Source organism: Echeneis naucrates, chromosome 22, assembly GCF_900963305.1.
Source record: "Echeneis naucrates chromosome 22, fEcheNa1.1, whole genome shotgun sequence".
Classification (NCBI taxonomy): Eukaryota; Metazoa; Chordata; class Actinopteri; order Carangiformes; family Echeneidae; genus Echeneis; species Echeneis naucrates.
Window position 1 is genome coordinate 14,385,159 of NC_042532.1, and position 25,768 is coordinate 14,410,926.

The 25,768-nt window shown below is 40.8% G+C and overlaps 1 protein-coding gene across 1 annotated transcript in view; it reads left to right on the plus strand.

Moving 5' to 3' along the window:
- Positions 1-25,768, plus strand: part of dph6 (diphthamine biosynthesis 6) — a 54,015-nt gene that overhangs the window by 24,460 nt on the left and 3,787 nt on the right. The window contains exons 9-14 of the mRNA XM_029494007.1: positions 843-993; positions 1,401-1,526; positions 2,834-2,963; positions 3,081-3,255; positions 19,426-19,674; positions 23,928-24,324. Coding sequence (XP_029349867.1) covers positions 843-993; positions 1,401-1,526; positions 2,834-2,963; positions 3,081-3,255; positions 19,426-19,674; positions 23,928-24,324 — 1,228 coding nt within the window. The remainder of the gene's footprint in view (positions 1-842; positions 994-1,400; positions 1,527-2,833; positions 2,964-3,080; positions 3,256-19,425; positions 19,675-23,927; positions 24,325-25,768) is intronic.

Here is a 25,768-nt window from a genome sequence, read left to right on the forward strand (position 1 = left end):
TCGCACAAACACACACGCTCCCACAGCCCCTCCTAGGTTTCTGGGGGAAGAGCAGGGAGATCTAGGGTCTAGGGGTGGGGAAGGGAGGAGGGATGCAGGCAACCAGGGAAGAACCTGCCCTGGTTCAGCCTTCTGAAGCTCTTCTCGTCAGGGTGACAGATCTGTGGTGACACCAGCACTAGAGGAAACTGCACCGGGCTCAGGGGGTGGGGATGGACCACCATCATTTGCCCTCCGTTAATGCTAGTCAAGCTATTTTTCATGCTGGCCAGGAGAGAGGGGCTGAAGTATAATTAATTTGATTATCATATGGTGTAATGCAGTTGACAGCAGATGAGGGGGGTGAATGAATCTTGGTGAGGTGGAGGGGGGGTGGTGAGGAAACATGAAATATGTATTTAAATGTGTGACACCCCAGCAGGATTTGGCAGGTAATATGCGTGCCTTAGAGAATGGTAATGATTTGTTATTTAAAGAATAAGCAGAGTGTGGTATAAGTAAAAAGAAAGAGAGAAAAAAAAGTGGTGAAATCCAAAACGTGTCTCATCCATCCAGTCATGTGTTTTGAATGACAGCCAGCGTGATTGAATCTACAGTATCAGAAAACACCACTCCCTATTCGCCTGAGCCACGAATATGTTAGCATGTTGTTTTCATATTCATTCACCTTGAAGTTATGTGCGCCTTGGCCCTTGTCATGAAAGACTGACAAACACAGCCCGCTTGGTGGGGTATTTGAAAAGGTTGGCTAATTATACAGCGTTTTGTCTGTCTTTGCAAAAGGCTGTGCGCTCTTTGGTGGGCGTTTGGCCTGATGTATTCCCTGTGGTGCTTTATTGCAGGATGTGGTGGCGAGAGCTTTGCCCCATGGTAGTTGTCCTTGCCAGAATGCCATTGACAAGATGACTGAGGAGGTGGAATATGCTGATCAAGCTGAAGACAACCAGCAAGAATTTACATCAAAATGTGACCTTAGTTGTCAACAGGGCCACGGTGAGATTCATTTATTGTGAGACATGCGTGTGCGAGTGTGTATTTTGTGTGCCTCTGTGTGCGTTCACGTTTGGGTGTGTCAGCCAATATCTGTGTACGGTGCACGCTCACTGAATCTGTGTCATACGGCCAGCATCATGATACTAGTGTTTTTGAGTGACTGTTTGACAAGCACTGTCATTTTAGAAGTGCATCTGTGACGCTCTCTGAATTCATTTCTCCTTTGACATCAACTACCATCTACGAGGGGCTTCTCTTACAGTATCTGTCTTGGTTATAAATGAGGACAAATATACGTGTTTATTTTGCATGTCCTGAAAGTCATTATCATCAGACTAACCATTTGTTGGGATGAATGCAATAAGTTAACCCCCTTCTTCATCATTTGATTTCACCTCTTCCTTCAGATCTGGCGCCATCCTGCTCACCGAGGAGCTCCAAAGGCTTTCAGTGGATCTCTGGCATCCACGGCTTTCAGAGCCAAGACTCTGGGATTGAGGGACAGACATCAGCAGCTTTCATACAGCTTCAAAGTAAGGATAAAGTATAAGGCAGTGAAAACCTATGATGGTGTAAAACAATTGGTATTTAAAAGCAACATGCTTTTAAATATCTCTACACCCCAAAACACAAGAGTCTACGAGAGAATTCTTTTTTTGCCTCTATGAAATTGCTGAAGCACAGCACAACACACACACACACAAGAAAACCAACCGTTAATATGCCATGTTTTCTTAGACCAAATAAAATTACATCTTTGATATGATCGAGGGAAGATGATATAGAATTCCTTTGTCCAGAGGTGATTTAAGTGAAACAGATTCTGCAGGGCTCACTCTACTACATTCTCTACTTCAGCCATGACAAAAACCAATGGAGAGAATCATATGGGGGAAACTTCTTAGCTGAACGCACAGAGCCTGAGAAGTCGTCCCTTATTTAAAAGTGCATGTCAACCCATCAGGCAAAATCCTGTGCGTCAGAGGCCTCTTTTCTATTCCTCTATTCGAAGAGTACGATAGTGAGTTGGCCACCAAACAAGGACAAGCATTTTAATTTAACCCAAACCAGGCCTCTTTTTTAAACACAAACACACACACACACTCACTCTTCTACACACATTGAAATATTGGGTGGGTTTAGCGCGTTTGCCCTGCAGAAGTTTAAAAGTGCACACTTTTACAGTGCATCTCTGTCTTCTTTTTTCCCCTTTCTCCTTTTTGATGGAGAAAGAGGAGCAAAAGATGAAAAGCATATTTAATGTTTATCGTGGTGCTAGGCTGAACAGTCTTCACAGTGCTGAGACAATATTAAACAAGTTAATATTTAATGAACAACCTCTTTGTATGAGGGTGAAGTAGTCTGAGACGCTGGTGTTGGCAAAGGAAAAACAAACTTGAAGCTCTTTCAAATGATTGTAGGGAGAACGGCTTTGCTTTGAGCCTGCATTTGCATCCAATGCCTGCGATGTGAACATGTGCTCTGTTTGACTGTGTTTTATAAGAGGGGACAAACATCATTACCACTTTAAAGCAATCTTATTGTGTTTTGGTGTCAGATGAAGCGTTCATTTATCCATCCACCTCTTAAAAACCACTGTAGTAGTGTACAAATCACAGTGTGAGCTTATTAGATAGCTATTATTTGTCGGCAAAGCCTGAAGTTTTAAACTACAATGAGTTTATACAGTAAATATAAATGTGTGGACACTCTTTCCTATTCATTTGAATGAGAAATTGAATGAGTCCAAACTTTTGGCTGGTAGTGTACAGAAAGGCCATGTTTGTCAAATGTACAATATCTTACATTGTATTCATTTACAATGTGTTGCTTCTTCCAGGTGAATTGGACAGCAGAGGTTGGAATATTAAGGACATAGTCCTGGTTCACCTGTATGTGAGCAGTATGGAAGACTTTGGATCACTCAACTCAGTTTATAAGAAATATTTTGGCATAAACCCTCCTTCCAGGTAATACAAACACACACAAGGACATATGTTTGTATCAGTCTTTGTTGTTTTACTTTTAATTTGCGTGATTAGTATAGCCCTCTGTCCCCTTGTTGTTTTTTTGTTTTTTTTTTGTAGAGTGTGTGTTCAGGCTCCTCTACCTGCTGGTCACCTGCTGCTGATGGACTGCCTGCTGCATGACTGGGCTGAGCCCTTGTTGGAAGACTGCTTCCACCAGAGAGAGGCCCTGCATGTGCAGAGCATGTCCCACTGGGCCCCAGCCAACATTGGCCCCTACAGCCAGGCGTTCAGGGTAAGACTCTAAGGTTCTAAAAGGGAGAGGGGCTAGCTTCGGTGCCGACGGGTGGAAATTAATGGCACAAAGAAAGGAAAGTATATGTTTAAAAGAAGCATATTTTTCCATATAGCACAATATCTATATCGGAGTGTCTTCATCAATTAGGGTTTTGGTGGTCTACATGTATTTACATTGCATTGTTATCAGAGCCTGAGGTGACATCTCCAAATTGCTTATTTTTGCTTATTATTAGTAGTAAAAAAAAAAAGGCAATATGAAGCTGAGAATCTTGTAAATCCGCAATCAGACAATAGCATTTTTAGTTCATACATCTCCCTGTGAGTCCCTAGATTTTTGCTTACAGCAAACACCTGAGCAAAACTCAAGGAACATGACATCTCTGGTTCGACACATGGTTTTGCTGGACTAGTACAAAGATATTGTCTCAGATTTCATACAGTACATGCAGTTTTCTCTGGTTTTTACTTTTTGATTGGTTGTTTTGTGTGATAGTTTGTTCTCCAGTACTACTTGTGTGTGTAAATCTAAATATGTAGCCTCATTATAGCGGATAGTATGTTCTAGTTTTGCACTTGTTTGTAAAGCAAAGAATTGAACTTCTTTCATATTGTTTAAAAACCAGAAGGAATGTGGAATTCAAAGGCAGAGCAGAGGAAGTGTGGGCCGTGGTTGCACGCTTGGCTTGGTGTTTTGTTTATCCAGTGTGTATTGTATGGGATTACACTTGTCAAGGTACTGTCAACAAGGATAGTGTCCATCTCCTCCACACTGTCCTTGATCCTCCAGCCAAATCTGTCTATGAGTGAGAACATGTGTGGATTAGCCATTCGTTTTGAGCTTGACGACATATCTCACCAGTGTGTCACTGAAGCTCAGAGGATCTTGTGCCATTTGAATTCCTGAGCTGTAACCTACTGCACAGGTTTGCTTTTAACATGCCAGCAGTGTTTGATTTCCCCAATGGAGTCTCATTGAGACATGAAATTGAAGTCAGCTGTGGGCATTTGCTATTGCATCTGTAAAAAACAGTTTAATCTCTAATCCTTCTAATGATCATTCATATCCAAAGTAGAGTGAGAAAACAACAAGAGGAGTTCACCTGCTTAAAGCTGTGCATCTGCTCCTCCTCCAAGCTACCATCAACTAATTTGATCAGAAATTTACTGACAGTTCTTTGATACAGCCAGAAATTTCATTTCAATACATATTTATAAAATGACCCCGTGTTGTGAGCAAGCAGTACCAGCCCTCTTCTCACCAGTACCATGCTGACATGATCTTGATGACAATTTTCCTTGGTGACTGCTGCCGTGTGACACCATGGCGATAGTGCTCAGGCAACAGCAGACACTGAACAGCAACTGTCTGAAGCAAAACAACCTGGAGCTCTGAGCCTTCGCTGTGTTTGGAAAAGAATTTGTAATTAGAGGCAGGAACTCGCTGTAAATGTGGAAGGGGTGTTTAAATCTTAATGATTAAAGCAGATGAATTTCCATTCTTAATTATGTCCATATGATGCAATTATTTTTGTGTTGCAGAGATGTTTTTGTGACAACTTATTCTGGTTAATTGTTCACTTTCTTTTTTGTTCATCAGTCAAGACCTAGTTTTTGTGGAGCGCACATATTGCTGGTATGGCCATCAGTAATGACCCTTGTATTAATTTTAAGGTGTCTAGTGGTTTGAGAGAAAGCACACAGTTACAGACAGAATGTGGCACTATCGCCCTTTAGGATTAGACCGCATTGTGTCTCCACCATGAATTGTGGTAGTGGTGGAGGTAAAGAGAATGGCATTAGGGATTGGCAAGTGATGGATGCTGGATCATCAAACTCCATCCACACATTCGTCTATCTTCTCTGGGTTGACATGTTGCTGAACCTCAGCTCTCTGTAACTGCAAGCTGACTGAATGTCGACTTGGCCTGGCTGACTGACAGATTCAGATTTGCCTTGATTTAAAGTATTAGTTAACCTTTATGATGTCAAAGCAGGTGGGGCTATGGTATATTTTATGTTAATGTATAATACGCCGCCAGTTTAGGTAAAAGCCTCAAGCTATAAAGGCACAAACAATGATTTAATTTATTCTTTGTTTCTACACGGTTTCGTTTTGCTCCATCCCGTGATTGACGTTTGTTTTGGAGGTTGTGTTTCACCATGGTGTGTTTTACTTGGTAGAGTAATGTTATTTATGAGTCTGGTAACATCAAAGGTCTTGCCACTAATTGCTTTGTTTTGCTGTCATATTTCTCAGAGATCTAATGCAAATGTAGCTTTCATTGTTTTATACACAATTTGCATAATCTAATTAAGATATGAGAAATGTCACTCTGTTGTTGCATCAGTCAACTCATTAAAAATGAGAGATGACCTCAAACATCCAGTTTTTGTTGCAAGATATCGAAACAAATACTCTCATTACAACAAAAGCCAAGTAATGGTGCTTTTAAAAGAAAGGAAAGTTATTACTGCATTTCCTGTATGTTATTTGTTCGAAGGAGCTTTTAAACAATTCTGATGCATTAGTATAAAAGCAGCGGGGGGAAAAAAGCATTGGTCTGTTGCTTTAGCCAGCAATATTCCATTTGTACTTCAACAACCAATTAGGCTTTTGAGTTGCCAGATGGAAAACATTGACCTATCATTTCCTAAAGTCAGAGTTAGCAACTCAAGTCACAAATTGAAGGATTAATTTCCGCATCTATTTAAATGAACGCTGCCCATTCCATCACATTTTCCGACAAGAATACAATAGCCAAACCAGCTTTGAACAGAAAGACTATCAGTTGAATGGCTGTTAAACATCTCCTCTTTCATGTTAAGGTAAGTGGCTCACCCCTGGGATATTTACTGGGAAATTATACTCACTGATCAAATTCTGCAGGCCGTGTTTGGGGAGCTGACTGTGCTAGCCTCTGGTTGCTAGTGACACTAACCCCTTGCCTCATTCGCCTAATTGTGAGTGACAGTCAATATTGTGGAAGGCTGTCTCGCACAAGCCCGCAATAGGATTTGCAATGGATTTTGAAAATTGTCAAAGTGGACTGTGAGGCACTGAGAGGGAAGTGCATGTGGCGTTGTCAATTAACATCAACAGGAGGAACATACTAAGGCGGGTGCAAGAATTTGAATAATCTTCTCATAGGAGTCAAAATGTCTAAATGCAATAAACCAAGCTTTGTTTGACCCTCTTCAGGATGAGTTCAGAGGTCAGACATGGCATAGTGTGGTTGGCCCACCCATGAAGCATAAAAAAGACCAACTAACCAACAAGCCAACAATGTGTCAAAGATAACCTTTAATGCAGCTTAGGGTAGAGACGGGAATGATTAGATATAAAAAATCCCTCAATTTAATTGAAGAAAAGAAATTGTGGTCACACTCACTGCTTAAAGGCATCGTTGTCCTTTGGTTTTTCAGAATTAACATACAAATGCTCAACAGTGTTTTCTGTTAGAAATATGGTGGGAGCACAAATGGTTCATGATATGTTTTGTGAAGATTGCAGGCCCACCAGTGCAGCCCTTAATGGTGAATATTCAAAGGGCTGACAGGGCAGCTAAACATGAGCTAGTGTGGCGAGTGAGAAAGCAAAATTTTTTCATGATGAATAGCTGGAATAAAGCTAAGTGCTTCAGTTTTATGGTGTGTTGTTCTCACCCAGAATGTTTCACTACTGTAAAAGAGCCAACTTGCACAATTCGGCTCTTCCCCCACCCCCTTCAATACGTCACCTCCCTCCCCACCTCCCAAACTTCTTCAGCCCTCATCTAGAGAATATATCTACCTCAATTACCACAGAAGAGTAATTAGCCCAAAAACAGTGTGTGTGCGTGCATCTGCGTTCAGGGAGGTATTCATGCAGCACGAACAGATTAATTAGGACATTTAACTTCATTTCAAATACAACAAAATTAATCCCATATAATATGAGGGATCTCGGAGGAGGTGCCTGTCAGCATCTGACGCCTCTCCCCTGTTTGCCATAATCTATTAAAACCTTGCTTTTATCTCACCTCTCTGCTGTCATACTTTATGGATTTTTTCATAAACACGGCCCATACTTCATAAATGTCTCAATTTTGTAGTCTATTAACATTACTTCAAAAGCGCTTGATAAAAGAGGAGGGCATGCGTGAAATAATGCACCAATAATACGAAATGCTGGAGGCTAGAATAGTAGGGGCGGCTCTTTTGCATGCACACTCAGACAATGCATGGGATGTTATCAACTTTAATAAAAGAACAAATGATCACTTCCAACCGAGGAGGAGGGGAGATGAGGCACAGTGGAAGGGGAGGGGCCAGGAGGAGACCAGTTGTTGAGTAATTGAGTTGGTGAAAAATGAGGTCTTGAAGGCTCAGCAGTTTGAGCAGTCATGAGATTGAAGGCTACTTAAAACTACCGTGCTCCTCAACACGTGTAGTTACTTGCTCCTAGCTGCAGCGAAGGATGTTAACATGGATTTGGTTTTTTCCCTTTTATTTAGATGACGGCACACAAAGAGTTTTCTGGCTGGTTTCTTTCTGAACGCCTGAATTGTTTGCAATGAGTTGTACGGTTTTGTCTGGAGATGGTCAGAAATGTTTTGACTGACAGCCAGTCTTAAATCTCTTTCTCCTGTGAGCATTGATTTTGTTCCTGTCTCCGAAGATCACCACAGTCTGCCTCATCCTACCCAAACATTGAGGTCATATATCTTCACTTGAACCGCACATGCACAAAACACACTGATTAAACCCAGTAAGACCTCACCAAAGTGGCACGTTGGCTGTATGCCCCGAAGCCAGGTCTTGAAAATACTGACACACACCTGTGTACCCTTATTGGCTGTATGACAGAGTAAACTGGTTGGCTTGTTAAAATGAGTCACAGGTGACTCACTGTAACACTCTCATGACTGATAGGACAGATGCACGGCATTCAAAGCACATTCAGTGTCATGCAAATAGATTAAGATGCATACAAAGACGAACAAAGCAGACAACTGAGTGTACTCATTATTTCATACCATCAATAGAGTCAGCTGAGTGTTGGCCTGTATATACCCATGACATATATGCTTACTCTTGTATGCAAAAATGGGAACGGTAAATCCTCCCCCCGCTTCTTGTACAGCTCCACATACCAAGACATATATCTGCATTGACACATAGTCATAGCTCCATCTAGAGACAGGGGTTGAGCTGTTGGTCTGGGCACTTTTACGTTGTGTTTGTTAAAGGTCAAATAAGATCACTTTTTGATCTAATGATGGGGCAGTTTTATGGGGAGTGGTAGATGGCACCAGAGGTAATTATATTCTTTCAAACCCTTCCCCACATGCCCCACTTCCCCCCTTTATCTCCTGTTGTGACCGCATAGAGGCTGACCTGCCATGGCAGTAGTCATTTTCAAGAGTCAGTGCATTCTTTGTTACATTAGCCTGTGCCGCTGCCGCTGCTCCGCATGGGCAAGGGCTGGTATCAGCTTGTACCAGGCGAGGACAGGGGAAGAACTGGATCTGTCAGAGTGCATTGGCTCTCAGGCGGTCACCTATGCAAGCGCTGTGCCTCTGCCCCGGCCCCTGCCACACTCCCACTCATTAATGGGCCCGGCCTTGACAACTGATCCTAATTGCCTTTGAACAGCTCTTCATGTATTATTGGTGCCTGACTGCCTTGGTTCATGTCAACAAGCCATGGGTAGCACAGACAGGAACGCCACAGCCATCATCCTACTTCCTCATTCAAGTGTACACAAAATGTACAGACAAAGATACTAGATGATATGGAGCTAAACATATAGATATATTTTTATTATTTTGTTCGAACATGTACATAATGGTGACATAATGGTGGACATCTACCATTTAACTGTGTTAAAGTACATGGGAAGCTTCAAGAGACACAGGTCTTATGTTGTGAATTTATGGATAGATCAGATTGATGTAATCAGTAACGACTGTTGATTATGTGTAAGATTTTATTTGATAAATGGTAGACACTGGTCTTTAATTTGGTTAACCACGTTCTAAATAAGTGTGTGTGTGTGTGTGTGTGTGTGTGTGAGACTGTGTTTGTTTGCTTCTCACTTTGTCACTGCTGATGGGTAGTGGAGGGGTGAATGGTTCAGAGACATCAAGAAGGCATCTGAAAAGCATCATGTAAAGATCCCACTGCCGCAGATATCTGCCAAGACTCTTGTGCTATTACAATTGCAATCACAAACACTCAGTCAAAACACATCAATTATTTGTAGTCCCATGTGTGAATTATTACCCCATATCCAACTATTTACTTCCCATTTCACCCCTCTATTTGAATTCTGAAAAAGGGAGAGGTGGGTAGGCTTGGCTTTTTATTTGCAGAATGAAATAACTGAATAGCAAATGCATAGATAAAAAGCATAGCAGCGTGTCCTGTCCACTCCCATCACTGTCTGAGAGGAGAGACGTATGACCGTCCCATTACTATGGTAACTAGCCACTATATTCAGAGCTGCCCGGGTGTGTTGCTTCCCCCTGCAGTGACTAGAGGGCATAGCTGACAGAGCCTACACATACGCTCACGCACACACGATACACACACATGCGCACACAGATAAGCAGGGTCTGGAAGATGCTCCCTGTGAAATATACACATGTGGCAAATACAGACAGAACAATACAGGGGCCAGCACATGGTTGTGTTGTGTCACAGAAAAAATAATACACAAAAGTATATATTAAAAAAAAAAATCCAAAATAGGAGACAAACATGAACAATTAAAAAAGTTGCAAAAGATTTGAATTTAACTTATGAAAATAGACACAAAAATAAAAAAAACAACAACACGTTTACATATTTTCAACTTAAACAGGATATTTTGTTTGCATAAAATTCCACGTAAATAATATTATATCTGTGAGCAAAAGCTTTGGAAGTAATTGTCACCAATCCAGATGGTGAGGCTGTTAGTAATAGCAGATTTGCCTACGAACCATTATGTACAGCACTGTGCTGCAGATAGTGTATTTTAAGAAGCAGCTATTAAGGATTGTTTCTATAATAATTATGTTGGCCTATATTTCTCTGAGTTACACAGTGTGTACTGAAAAAAGGCCAATTTGAACTTCATTTATGGAGGAGATCTTTCTCCCCAACTTGACTACAGATGCATCAGAAAGGAGTTAGCTTTTAAGTCCCATTTACTTTTGGCCACTTGCTCCATCATAAATTTCCCATGAAGCAATTCTTCTGAGTAGTAACTTTTATCCTGGGTCATTCATTTTTCAAATGCCATTGTCATCAAAGCAGACTTTACCGAGGTAAAAACTGCTGCAGATGAATAATATACAGGCTCCTGTTTTTTTTCTGAGGACATATAAGCATGTTCACTTTTAATATATATTTATTATTGATATTATTGATTTATTATGTAGGGAATGTCAGGCCCCACGAGTCAGGTAATGTAATGAAACTGAGATGTTCATGGTAAGAGTTCATGCAATATAATATAGAGTACACAATATTTTCCACATGTCAAAATTTATTGAGTTGAATTTGATGCACTGACAAAAAATGTTAATATTTGCTATATTTTTCAGTTGGGATTCAGTACATTTGTAGCATATTGTATTTTACCAGTTTGCTATTGTGAGAATATTATTACCCCTGGTGGATATTTTCAGTAAAATAACACTTTCAATAATTCCAAAGTAGATATAAGCAAGTATCTCTGAGATAGGTAATATTTCTTTTAAGATTTTTACTTTTTTTAACTATCAGTCTTTTATTATCCCTTTCTACAGATGAAGTGGGGTTTTTGTGTGTGTGCTCGTGTGCTTGTGTGTGTCTGTTTATTTATAAAAATGAATACGGAGCAACACTTGAGTAGATTTTGAAATAAAATCCCCAAACAGTTTCTTCCATTGTTTGTATAATTTATTCCTACTTTCTCAGCCATACTTCTGAATTTCAGTGCTGAGATTTTTATACAAGCATTTTGACTTGCCAAAAAAAGGAAAAATTAAATCCAAGGAGACTTCAATGCTGTCTAGCATGGATTGGATGGACTTGGTACCTCAGGATTGCTGACACTGTAGGCTGCCCTTTTAATGCAGTCATACTGCCATCTATTGAGAGAAGACGGAACTACATGTCCTTTCTGCTCTCCTTTGCATTTTCTTCACTGTCATGCTCATTCTGTCTTTTCCTATTTGTTATTAATTTTTTATTTGGGAATACTAAACTATGTGTTACAAGCAATGAAGAGAGAGGGTGAGTGGGAGTGTGTGGGTGAGTGCGTTTAACTGGAAGTTTTCAATGTGGATGTGCAATAATCTTGTCTGTGGACCTGCAACTTCATACTGCTGGGTCACAGGCTGATTTGCACTAGACAATCACTTTGCCTTTCCCAGAGTAGACATTTTAAACAGTAGTCCTATCTGTCATATCACCCACAGACTGACTCAACTCTACCACAACTGACAGTTGCACTGTAATGGCTGTACCAAGGCCCTTTTTGTTGAATTTGTATTTATGCATTTGAATTTGAATTTAAATTGAATTATTATTATTTTTTTTTTTGCCCAGGTTAAGCTAGTGCTTCTATTACCAGCCAGACTGAGCGATGTAGCTTCAAATAAAAGAAAAATATGAAAAGACAAAAGAGATGACATGGTCACAGCTGGGAAGAGAGAGAGAGAACAGGGGTTGAATGTTGCGGTTTCAGCATCATTCAATCAGACAACATGCCCCTCAGCTGAAACAGCGAGACCCTCCCCGATTGTCTCGAATTAGGGAGATTAGCAGGAAAGCGCATAATGCAGGATGATGGAATTTGTCATAATTTGCATTGTCCTGGAAAGATTCAGTTTGATAGAGCGATGCGTGGAGGGGCTTGTCATGTCCCACGGGCAGGTCATAGAGGAAGCTTGGCAGAAATGATTTTTGCGATATGTGCATCAGTCGTAAAAGCCTCACAACCAATTTGTCAAAAATTATGAGGTCGGGACAGTTGAAGGCAGCAGGGCATTTTGCCGAGCGCAATGAAAAACCATGCCCCTCCATCACTCTTCATCCACTGCCCAGCTCTGGTGTGGCACAGTGCTCCAGCTTTGAGTATTTGTTGTATTTTTTTTATTATTATTTCTTAATTTTTACATTATCATGGTAAGAGCAAATTTACGCAAGAACAAACAACCATACCATATTTTATCAATACTAGTGTTATGATGTTGTAAAAAATAATTGTAATAACTGTGTTAGGAAGGCATTTCTTCATTTCTCATGCCTCTTGGCATTCAGATATGTCCCTGAGCATGCAGCAGTCAGGCTATCCTGACCTTGGTTAGAGTACTGAGCGGCAGCTCCTGTCCAGCATAAAGTTGACCAGAGCTGACATGGCAGTGTTACTCTTCCATGCAGTTTAGTGTCTCGGGAATTGGCATGTTGAGGGCAGACATACAGGCACAATAGAAAAATACACATAAGCTTACAGAAGGTGGGGGTTGGGGAAAGGCAAGTGTCCCCAGCTCAGACTGACCACACGTTGCCTCGACTATGCTTCACTGTAGTTGTGTAATCTTGAGTATTCTTCTAAATTTGTCTTCAATAATAACCATTTGTTTTCAGCATATGCTTATGGTTTTGTTTTCTGAATAAATGTGCAGTTTTAGACCGAAGAGAATGCATTCAAAAATGGTCTATACTTGCCTTTCTTTGTGCACTTCATACGGCTATTTATGTCGCCGTTTAAGTAACACTGATTTTGTGTGACAGTTGAGCATACAGGGGTTAGGCTCAAACTGGAGCACAAACAGGAAGAAAGAGAAAAATAGAGATAGTAGGAAAAAATAGGAAGTAATAGAAAAGGCAAATATCTCCCTCCTCCTTCCCACGAAGCCTTAAATGAGAAGCCTAATATGGGGAGAGATTCTGTAGCGGGGAGAGGTTGTGGTTCTCCTGGAAGGTTTGTATTTGTAGAAATGAGGTGTCAGAAGAGGCAGGATTTCCTCAGGGCGCTGCACAACATGAGCCCATCTCTTATCATTTCCCACTCCCAGACGTGATCTGCTTTGAATGCACTAATGCTGAAAGAGCCCCACAGACTTGAAGCCAGTTCAAGATGAAATCACAGCACACATCCCTGACAAACTGCCATCCACCACACAAGGATTAAACAGTCGCTGCATATAAAATCCCCAACAAAATGCAGAAATAATATATGCACTTAAATACATTCAACAAAACTTCTGCCTCAGTTTCTTTTCTTTTTTTTTATCGTCACATTTTAAACAATCTTGCGCAATTTGCAAAATAGTCAAGAAAAGAGAAGCATTACCAAAGAGCCAAAAGACTGAGGACAGAAATTTGTCACATACATTAAGAATGTTCCACAAGGGCTTAAATGTCAAAGAAGTTTGTCCCATTTGGTAGTGCATGCATCAAATTAAGTTTTAGATTGCACATGCACTGTAAAAGCAGCATGTAAGTATATATTCACTAGTAAGTTGGTGGCAATGTAGACAGTTCTCCAAATATGTACATGGTAAAATATTGTCCTGACCAGTTGTACTGTGTCTTCCTCAAACAGCTCCACTTGCTCTTTACTGCTTTATATGCTTTTGACATTTTTTGAGTGATTTTGTAGAACTTTGTGATTTGATAAATTGGTGGTTGGCAGTTTTACTCTGAAACACAAAGTTTTAACAGCAAATCAACTCTTTGAAATTCTGATTTAATTTATTTTTTTAACACATTTAATAGAGCTTCAAAGCATCCTCTCAAACTATATCTCTATTTATTAAGCTTTTCAAACCTTTTAGGTTTTTAAGAAAAAATAGCCTGAGGCACATTTTATTAAAATATCAGGCACTTAAAAATTGATACTTTGAGATGCCATGGAATCTCTGAACATAAATATAAACATAAAATAACAAAATGGCAGTGCGGCGGCATAGTGGTTAGTGCTGCTGCCCCACATCCAGAAGGGTGCGGGTTCAGTTCCCAAACCCGGACCTGGGGCCTTTCTGTGTGGCGTTTGCATGTTGTCCCGGTGCTTGTGTGAGTTTCCTGAAATAATGACAAAAATCTAACTCACTAAGTTAATGAATTAGTGATGTAGTGAATGACCTAAAGAACAATCATATGAACCAAGAAATTACCAGTGGAAGACTTAGACAGAGTGATTCAGTCAGTGATTAAGACTTACTGGGAAAATGACAGAGAGAGAGAGAGTGACTGAGTGAATGAATGATTTGGGAAGTATCTGCAGAGACTAATTGTGTGTGTGTTTGTGAGAGAGAGAAAATGTCTGGGTTAATTGCCTTATACAAGGTCTCTCTCAACATCCATTATTTTCTTTGAGATACTGTAGACACAACTGTTGACTGGTGCCATCTTTATTTGGATGACTTTATGACAGGACTTTGTCTCATTTTGTCTCGGGGCTTCTGAGCTAACTGAAAAACAAGTTGTGTTTGTTCAGAGTTGCTGTGGTGTGTTCCTGCATCAATAGCAATGTCCTTAAATAGCTTTAGTGTTGAGGATAAATTGTAGGATATTCTTGGGAGTTGCACATTGTTAGCGATAAATCTGTACAGTATATAAATTCAGTGATGCATTACCCAAAAACACAGCACAGAGGAAGAAGTAGTTTTCTTTGCCCAGATAACTGTCAGAAGAGATTCCTTAACAAGCTGCAAAAATCAAACATTGCAAGCAGCTTGTATGTGAGCTGTGAGATGTAGTATAACTAAAAGAACACAGGGTCCAAGCAGTACACAAAGTTGCTGTGAGCGCACAATAGCAGCTACAATTTGAATGAATTCCAGGGTAACGCAGCATTATTTTGGTACTTAATATTGAAGGTGTAGCAAGTAGATAAGTCTACACTGCCACTAGACAGAAAAGCTGAGTTCTGTTGTTCGTGTTCTTTGGATCTAGCGTTTGACAGTTAGATCGGTTAGGTCTACTGTAGGACATGCTGCATATACAGTACAACTCGGGCGACGAACAGTCACGCTGTCACCAGGAGGATCAGAATCAGAGCTCCACCTCCACTCCGCTGTCTCTCCTGTTGACTTGTTAGCATTCCACTATAGTTTCAGTTTCTAATATAATTTTCCCCCCGCTGGGCTGTTTGTGTAGTTGGCTTTGTGAGATTTCAGGCACAAAGTTTACAACAACTACTGTACAGACGGAGCGACCTGGTCTACCTTGACCCCTTCTTTACGTGGTAGGTGGCAGTTCAGGCTCTGATCTAAAGCTGACTTCAATCTCTACATTTTGTCTCAATCCATTTTGCACTACATAAATAATTTGAGCAGTACCATATGTTACATGTCATTTTGATGTAAAACGGCAATTGGTAATTTGCTTAATATGATTGGACATATAAAAATATAAAATTCCATCACCCTGTAGCTGATATTGAGCTGCCATTATCCCTTTAGCTTGGTTACATGTGTCCTTTTCATGAAGGAAAAGTTACACCATATTAATTTAACCTATTTTACACATTTTGTATCATCATTTTCCTGGTTAAATTATGCATGAGGGCTCAATGGGGAGAAATGTGACCATTAGCATATCTGATAGGAGCGGTGGAGCAGTTCTCCACCTCTCTCTGTCCTTGGAACCATGCAGGAAAACCTGACTGTTCGTCAATACCAGGTCATTTTATCCAGGCTCAGCCCAGCTCATCTGTACCATTCCAAGGCTCCGCTAATGACACTTGGAGACGTCCTCAACACGATGGGCGCCCAGAGGGCCAACACCAACGTGAATATAGTCTAGCACTGTCGGGTCATCTCTGGGAGCTCTTTGACAAAAACTGCAATTAGAAAACAACTCAGACACACCAGCCTGAAATGAGACACCGTTAGATGCTTTGCACCAGACATAGACAGGCGCTTCCTGAGTGCATTTACATACATGTAACTGTCAGTAGTTCACAGAGGGGGAGAGAGAATGTCTTTTGAGGTTAGTGACCTTTTAGCATGCAATTGGATTTATTTGAAAAATTAAGTTGTCTTGGCCATGAAGTAAAGGTTAATAAAGCACCAAGGCAAAACATAGCTTAGCTGATATAAAAATAAGAAGGGTTCATTGTCAACTTTTCTGTTGTTGAGCTAATTGGAAACTTGTTTGGCAGCGATAGTGTACAAAGAAAGTATTCTGACTCTGAAGTGTCGGTCTGAGTCTTTTTTTTTTTAAGCTTTTCTTAGAATGAAATGCTGTGCTCAAAGTCTAAAGTAATAATAAGATTTATTATTGAGTATGAAATATGAAGTATTGATGTTGAGATATACAGTAGCTGTAATAGTTGTTGTGATTACACACCATTGTTTCCTGACAAAAACCCATCAAGAACATAAAGATAAAATAAATAGTCTTAAAAGTCAGTTTATGAAAGTCAAAATATCTTAAAACCTTTTTGGATTATGCCAGTGAACAACAAATATTATTAAGAAACAAAAGAGCAGAAACAAACCAGCGTGGACATGTAGTATTGATTCACTGAGAGCTCTGAAAGACAGCAAATCTTTCCTTTTCTCTGTGGGCTATTTAGGCTGCAAAGGCTAGCATTGGAAAAATACTTACCTTGTTATAGAAAGTTTAATGTCATATGCAATTGTTTGACCCTTATGAATATTGAAGGTTCCCATCTCCGGGCTATTAAAAATGCATGTGGCATTGTGGTTGTTGATCACGTTTAGAACGCCCATGCAAATTGGACTGTCGTCCCTGTCAAGGCCTAAGATGAATAATGTAGTTGTGTTGTATATTCAGGGACACACCATTGACAGTCAATTAACAAGTTTGATTGGTGTGTGAACTCATTCTTTTGAACTGTTAATTTTATGTAAATAGTATTCGCTCTCCTTTTTACACTGTCTTCCCCCCGCCATCCAGGTTCACTACAGAAAGATGTGCCCCCACAGTCGCAAACCCCCAAATCCCCAATTCCACCTCCCACTAAGAGTAACCAGAGTGGGATCCTTAATAATTGATCATCACACACCTGCTTGGTTGAAGCTCTGGGAGTCTCCCTTTAACAGTCAAGGGGCCCCACGCTAGTCCCTTTTGATATTCAAATTGACAAATGGTAGCCAGCCTTTATGAATTCAAAATGGAACCAGCTCTTTTCATGGGGACAAGCTTGTTAAAAGATTCTAGCCGTCCGTCCAACCTGATGGAGCTCTTCTTTGTCTGAGTTAATATGATGGCATTTGATGGCTCATAAATGGAATGCCAATGACAATTTGTTGTTGATGTGTGGGAATCTGGCTTTTATGTGAGGGAGACATAGTGACGCGTGGGCTCGCGGGCAGATCATGCTTGCAGGTAAATGATCTGGTGATTGATCCGACTGGTTGAAATCAACGGGGGCCTTATCTCCTCCCTTACCCCCCCCACCCCCTTCACTCGTTTTCCTCTTTTTCGTCTTCACTACGTCTCTTGTCTCCCACACTGTGCCAGTAATTTGGAGCAGCAGAGATGGAAGCTGAAGATTTATTACAGATGACAAGTGAACCCAGGAGCTGGGGATCATGGCAAACCCATCTGATTATGGAAATAACCAACACCATGTCCACCCTCTAGCTACACTATTGTGTGGTTAGCGTTTTGTTTTGCTACTGTCCCATCAAAGACAGATTTAATACACTTGAAAAATTGTGAATTTTCTGTCCTCAGTTCCTCTTTTGAATAAGCTGTGTCTTTGCAGGCAAGCCAATGAAATAAAGGGTTCCTTTAAATTGAGTTGGAGAAGAAGTTTCAATAAGGGGGCTGCTACCTCTGGTCCACTTCAATCTTGGTAGTCTCACCGTGAAATACAATGCCCCTCATTATGTCTGCTCCCAATCAATAACATATCTGCTCTCGGGTCATGTATTGGTTAATTTAGGCCACTTTGATCCTCCCTGGACATCTTTGCATGTGCTCTAGGATCCCTGCGCAGGCCAGCAATTGTCAGCATGTCACCAGCTCCTATTTGCATTGACCAGCAGATAGTGTCCGGCACTAATGCCATCCAACCTCAAACATTCTCTCCGAAGACCTGACCTCCTTAATCCCACTCCTCATGCCGACTCGTTTCTCTGCATTAAGCAGATAGATTTTCTTCTGCTTCCATTGTACAAAATGCTTGAAGTATTTAACAGAGAACTGAGCTTATTATCACATGGTTAATTACGCTCATAAATAACACTGGTGTCACAGAGATACATTGGCAGGCTTTCTTGCAGTACCACTCTTTTTGGAACTGTGAAATGAAAATTGTTGGTGATAAGATGCTGAAAAATGGGAGAGGTGGAACTTGTTAATTAATGCACTGCTCCTCAAATATATGACTAATATTCTACTTTTCTCTTTTAATAATTGGAACTCATTTAGGAGTTTGATTACTTGTTTCTTACACCTATTCTCTTGATTGAATAGCAAATCAGTTTTCAAGTCTATAATTGCCTAATTAAACATTTTTTTGTTTTGTTTTGTTTTTTATTCAACCAATTTACATTTATGTTCAGACAGTTCTGGAGATTAAGTTTGAAAATGAATAAATGAAAAATTGACAGTGGGCAATTTTTGTCCTTGTGATAATTTTTCATTTTTGATGTATCTGTGAATATTTATATGAATATTCCTTAAAGGTAATTATGATTTTCTTTGTTCTTTGGACTTGAAGGAGAATTTTGTAGTTGTCATAAGTTTTTTCTTTTTTTTTTTTCAACTTTGGTTCAATGTCAACTCCAAATACTTAAATGCTAGAATGGAGTATCCAGCCATAGATTAAGTTGGTAAACTGGTTCATGCCTTTACCTTATTGAAAACTGCAGGCATTGTTGCTCTGTATACCACTTTGTCCCAGACTAAAATAGTTAAACGGAAATAGATTACTTTGTGATTGATAATCCCCAAATGATGACTTCCACGAGTTTTGGGGATTTTAATGTTTGTATAGCACCACTAAAGGACAGAAATGGTGGACAAAATGTGTTACAGATTTATTGCATCAAGTGTTTACAGAAAATGTAGCTTAATGACTTTTGGGAATCCCCCCAGCCATCTAGCACCACCACAAAGTTGACATTTGTGGTTTTAGGTGAAATGTCTCAGCTACAATGAATTGCTAAATCCACTGCCATTGGTTTTACCATTACAAACAGTTTTCCTTCTGCATTTGTTTCTCCAGGTGGATGAGTCAGTTTTCTGTGCCGGCCAAATTGCTTTGGTTCCATGTACCATGCAGCTGGTGAAGGCCAGCACAGGAGTTCAAGCCCAGATGTCCTTCAGCCACGTGGAGAAGGTTCTGGCGGCTGTGATCAACAGCTTGACTCTGGCTCATGTTGTCCAGGCTCACTGCTACACCACAAGATATCAAGACATCCCTATCATCAGAGCTGTCTGGGAGAAGATGCTGAAGGCTACAGAGAAAGGCGAGGTCAGTTGGTGTGGAGGGAGATTTCTAATTAAGAGATATATGTCAGTGGTTAAATCATAATGCTGTGTCTGGCTGTTTTATTATAGATGCAGAGGAAATATTGATCATATTTAAAATACAATGCGAGGCCCACATAGGGTTAACACATGTTTAATGAATTAAAACACACTGATATCCATGCTTCAATGAATAAGTGAACGAAGAGACCCTTTTTATGGTATCCAAGTTTTTCAGAGGCCTTTCAGATTTGTGTTGTCGTGAAATAAGGAAAAGTTCCTTGCCCCTCTCTTCCCCCTTGAGGCCCAAGCCGTTTCGACTGATATTTATCAGTGAGTGTGCTCATGAAAAGTTGATGATGTGGGGAACGCTGGTGTCTTTGATAATGTGGAGCTTGGCACAGAAGCAGATGTCTTCCTCAGAGCCTGCCTAATCCTTTGCCCCCACACACCATTTTGGAGCGCCATTCAACTCTCAGAGCAGCTTATCCCCCTCTCCACCCCTCTTTCCTGCCACCTCCCTCCATCCTTCTCTCCATTCCACCGCCCCAGCTTCCAACCCCTGCTTCCCTATGTCTAACAGGGGCACAGTCTCCCCTGGCAGCCTTTCTCCTCCCACAGTAATCTGTCTCACCATGGGAATAGGGCCTAAGGGAAAGAGGCAGAAGCCTACCTCCAACATGTGGCTCTGTGGTGGTGAGTGGTGTTAAACACTGAAGAGTGGATGTCAACTTTGTGTCGATTCCTCAAACAGTATAGCAGTGAATGAAATTCTAAATGTGCAGTATTAATGCCAGAAGTCATATTCTTAAAGCTTTGCCAAGATGGTATCTGCTCTTGTTGACACATTTTGCCCTCTTGTAGCACACAGTGAAGTCGAAATCTTTAAAGCACTAGCAGTATTATATAGACTTAGAATGCCAATTTTGTTGTTCAGATAACTTGGTAAGCTTTTTTTGGGGCGGCGTGACAGTTTGAGGCCTGCGTCAGAGGTCACTGAAGACAGACAATATCACCCATCGCCGTTCCAATGTGGTATGTCAGAAGTATCAAAACTGACTCATGATGCAGGATTTCTACCCAAAGACTGTGTTTTATTTTCAATTAACTCCCAGATAAAGAAGCTCTAATGGACAGCTTGAGGTTATTCATTTATTTATTTAAACTATTTAAAGAGGTGAGCTCTTCACTCACAACTTCTCACTGTATTTGCCTGTGAGACAAATCGTCTTGGTAAGACCTCTCAGCTTGCCCCTCTCCACAACCTAAACGGCAGATGCATATGCTGAGTAGAAGATAGATAGGGAAGAGCAGCTGTGGCTGTGGACTGCTGTTAACTAGACAAAACAATACGTACGTACAATACGTAGACACACTAAAATTTAATGTGCAAAAAAAAAAAGAATGTGATGTTACATGTGTACCAACATATGATGCATTATACAATATACTCTTATGGGTGTTAGTTACTGCAGTCTGCCGTATGAAAGTTAACAAAAAACGTATATTTTCAACATGCTTAAAAATGAAATGAGTCGTTATGGTCAACAAATGAAATTCAAATGCTGCTTTGTGTAGCCCTCGTACTCTCATATCGATATAAGTGGTGGTCCTTTCAGTTTATTTTCAAACATCAGACCTGTGAAGTGTGTGTTTATGATGGAAACACCATGTGTGTGAGGCCAGAACGCCATGTTGTTGTCGTGCGTTGATAATTTATCTAATCAGGTGGATGAAGAAGCGTGCAGGGTTAATTGGGAGCATACTAGAGTCTCTACAAGTGTGAAATTGTATTTACGGTGCATTAAACCACAAAGAGCCCGCTTGTCTTTGTGCATGCAAGTTGCTGTGCAAAGAGTTTGATGAACAGAGACCCTGATGTGATAAGTCAATAAATGTTAAACAGATATCCCTTTGTGTCACAATAACAGGTTTTACAAACACATCCAAAAATGATTACTAAACCAGATAAAATATTTAGTTTTTACGGTTAAATCTAGTCATTTTTGGGATTTTTTTTTTTTAAACAATTGCGTTTGTTGACATTTTAATAAAGTCAAATTAATAGTAATAGCAGTGTGGAAAGTTTCTTAAACCCTTGAGCATTATTCCTCTTCTGCTTACTTGGGACTTTTGAAGCAAAACTGGCCAGTGGCATGGTTTTATAATGGCCTCATCCTTAGAATTTCTTTACCTTGCTACCCCCGACATGACCTTGTATGTTTCATTTACACAAACTCAGTCTGATGAGCTTCAGAGTGGAATCTTAAGAAAAGATAGTGAATGACGGAGGGATATTGTAGCAGACTGACAGCACTACAGTAAGTGCTGAGACATGGAGCCACATGCTGAAGGCGTCCCGCTGGGCAGGAAATGTAGGGGAACTGGCTAAGCAGCGCAGTCCCATCAGCTCCCTGCTGTTCCCCGCCTTTACACCACTTCCTTATTACCGTGTTTACCGTTCAGCTTTCACGCCTCTCGGCCCTCCAGCCCGCTGCACTCTCCAGGCGCACGGACACGAGCCAGAGAGATGAAAGTGGGGAGAAAGAAAACAAACATAAGGCAGGTCACACCTCATAAGCGCAGAGAGCTGAGACCAGCAGATCTAAACTTCATACATTTACCTGCTGCTTAGAGAGTGAGAAAGCAATGGGGGAATGGTTGCATGCCCTTGAAACGATGTGAGATGCCATGAGATGGATCGTGTTAAGTGCTTGGCGAGGAGCATTATGAAGCCTTCTACCCACACACACATAGCCACCTGCCTGGCCTTCTAATTTGCCACTCGAGCACTCAGCTCCACCATATATCAAAGTTTGTGTTTTATAGGATTCATTTAATAAATGATCTCTGGTCAGGTAGGACTGTACCGTATTCCTGCAATCCCCTCTCTAGGAGGCGGGTCCCCTGATCTCCTTGTAGACAGTAGGTTGGGTACAGTACCTCAGCATCCAGGGCCTGCAGGGTGGCCTTTAAGCCTGGCTGAGCAAGACTCTCTGTCCTGTCACTTCTCTTACCAGTTCCCCCTCTCTGTTCTATGTTCAATCACTATTGACAAGTGCATGAGCAGCCCCCCTCTAGGAGAATACCTTCCCTCTGCCAGAAGTGCTAATATAACATTTATCAAAGCATGAGGCACGTATGTGTGCTGTCATTTTGTCTGCCATGCTAAGAGGTCTGTGCTGACATGGCTATTGTTCTGAGCTCTCTGATTGTTATTGTTGATCACTGCAATGCTCGGCTCTCTTCAAAATCAGCAGAGTAAAGAAATCTTAACGTAACCCCTGCACACGTGCTCATTTGGGACACTTGCCTTTCTCAATTTTTTTTTCAAACTCCAATGCAAGAGGTTAGCTGTTGATACACAATTAAGCATTTGCTCAAGTTTAATCTGAAGGTAAGTGCTGTTTCGGTGAATCTGGCAGACTGGGTCATGGCGGGCCGTCTGTTGAAAGAACAAAGAGGCAGTCGTCTGCTCTTGTCAATGATTTCTCTCTTTTTTTGAGTGAATTTCAGCATAAAATGTAAGTAACCTGTTATTATTTTGCACTTAGAAAGTGGTGTGTAAGTGGATGAAAATTGATCCAGTAAATTGAAAAGGGGGTTAAGTGTTTTTGCCCTATCGACTCCAACTGAAACGATGGTTATATAAAACACTCATTTCTCTCCCATTAGCAGATCAAGCCACAGCCAAGTATTATTAGAGGGCCACATTGTAGCACTGCTCCAAGACATTTTGTTACTGCTAATGGCCCTCAGACCAGAGGAGAAATAATAAAGAGATTTTGGCTCCAGAGATAAGATTGAGGCAGTTTTCCACTAAATGTATATGAAGAAACTGCCATAACATGCAGTGAATGATCTTTTCAGAGAGGTGAGAAGTCATCTTAGATAGGACCTGTCATGTTAGCAAATGTTGCTCACAATGAATGCATTTGTGTTTGTGGTGGCTCTAAGTATCAAGGATTCTTGAATTGTGAATTGTTCGTGCACTACTATTACAAAGGTCACCTCACAATCTCACGTTAATTGATAGCCTGTCAGCCTGTCAAGTAAAAAGGCCTGCCTTAGTGCAATGTGATCGAATTTTGAGCATTTTCTTTACAATAAGGTTTAATGTAGATGGAGTGGTAGAGAGGTCAGAGAGCACAGCATACATCTCAGCAGGAGGACCATACATTTGATTGTAGTGTGTGGCACAACACAGTATATAATTTTCCATCCACTTCATTTGAATACCATCTGTTTGCATTGCAGGACCTGTTGTGGGAGCCCGAGAGCAATCCTGCTCCATTATTAGTGGTTGTAGTGCCTGCCTTACCAAGGGGTGCAGCTGTTGAGCTTCATGTAACTGCAATTCAGGATGATTTCACCAAAAGGACTTCCTCTCACACAACTACAAAGTTGGCGTGGGGATCCTTAGAGTGCCACACTGTCATGTCAGCTGACCAATGTAGTGCTTCACTTTCCCTTTCCTTGGCTGTGCCTGGCTGTGCCATCGATAACCTGGAAGATACCGATGTGAAGGATGCCACAGAAGCAGTGGCTGTTACATTCAAGAAAGCCATGAAGAGGATGGATCATGAGCTGGTGCCACTGTGTGCCCGGGTGTTTTACAAGTGTGGCTACTCATTGGCACAGGAGGTTATTAAAGGTATGTCATAATATTAAGACACTCAAGACACTCCACCGAGGCTTTAAAATGATTGAATGTTTACACTCATTAAGAGGACCTATCCCAAATAAGCTGTTTTGTTATAGGTAACACTTCTGAGATATGCCGCTTTCACAAGTTGAGCTTCTCATCACAGTATTAATGAAAACAAAGTGACAACCTGTCTCGTTCTACGCTCTCTTTTCAAAGAAAGTTTGAGCTGACACTGGTTAAGTAAACTCCATAAAGTATTCTCGGAAGCAGTCTCTCCAGAGGATCTCCACTCCTTCCTGTGTTTAATTATTGTAAGTCATTTGTTGTGTCTGCACTGTGTACAGTAACCCAAGCAGCTGGCACAGTCTTTTGTCATCATTACACTTTTATTCGCCGCCATCCACTGCTCCCAGCATTCTAGGTTCTCGTCAAGGCAAATGTGGAGCGGTATTGTTTTATCCTGAGAGATGTTCTCTCTGAGGGAAAAGGGCGATGAGCACATCGATCACACAGGCTCAGTTGTCAAGTCATCGCTGAAGCAGTCAATTAACATTTTTGAATCCCTGCCAAACCAGCCATCTTACTGTCATTTTTAGCTTTGACATAACTCATCATCTGGAGGACATAAAATTATGGCTACTACCAGTGATGAATGAGAAAAAGGTTGATCAGTTGAGAATATGCGTTATGCATGACAGATAAACAGTGCTATTTGTTTTGTAAGCTATTTATATAAATGTTATTCTGCATTGTTTCATGATATATGATGCTTGTAATTCATCCATTGTGTCATTATCCACAATAGAAGAGTTAGATGACTTAGGATGATTTTTTTTTTTTTTAAACAGAAAACATTAATTGTTAATGGGTCACTGGTTAATTGGAGCAAAATCAACTGAGATCTTTACCCTTGACATGTATGTGTCTTTGATTATGCCTCCCTGAAACCATTTACTGACTCATTGAGCTGAAATCTGTTACCTTACACTGCATGCACAGCCATGGCCTGGAAGCTCGCCCATGGGCGTTTTCATGGGTCACAGCCTTTGCTCATTGGGTGATGAATCCAAAAAGTCTAAGGAAGAAAAGTAACACCTCTGGCGTTAGCAGTCACAACCTTGCAACTGCTGCTGTCAGTGAGCAGACAGACACCGGAGCAAAATGTGACCCTGCAACACCCCCCCCCCCCCCCCCCCTTCAACTTTCTTGCGTTAGGATTCATAGCTGAAAGACATGACATATGTTCAAAATGAAACCTTTAAACATCTTGTCTCAACTTGTTACTTACGACAGAAGGATTCGCTCACCCAAATCCTCACATAGTCTTATGTAGAATCAATTATTTACATAGCAAGTATGAATATGGAATACGTTTTGACCTCTTTCCTTATAAATGCCCATGACATGACACACAAGATTAGCCCCAATACTTAAATTTGAAATAGGCTGA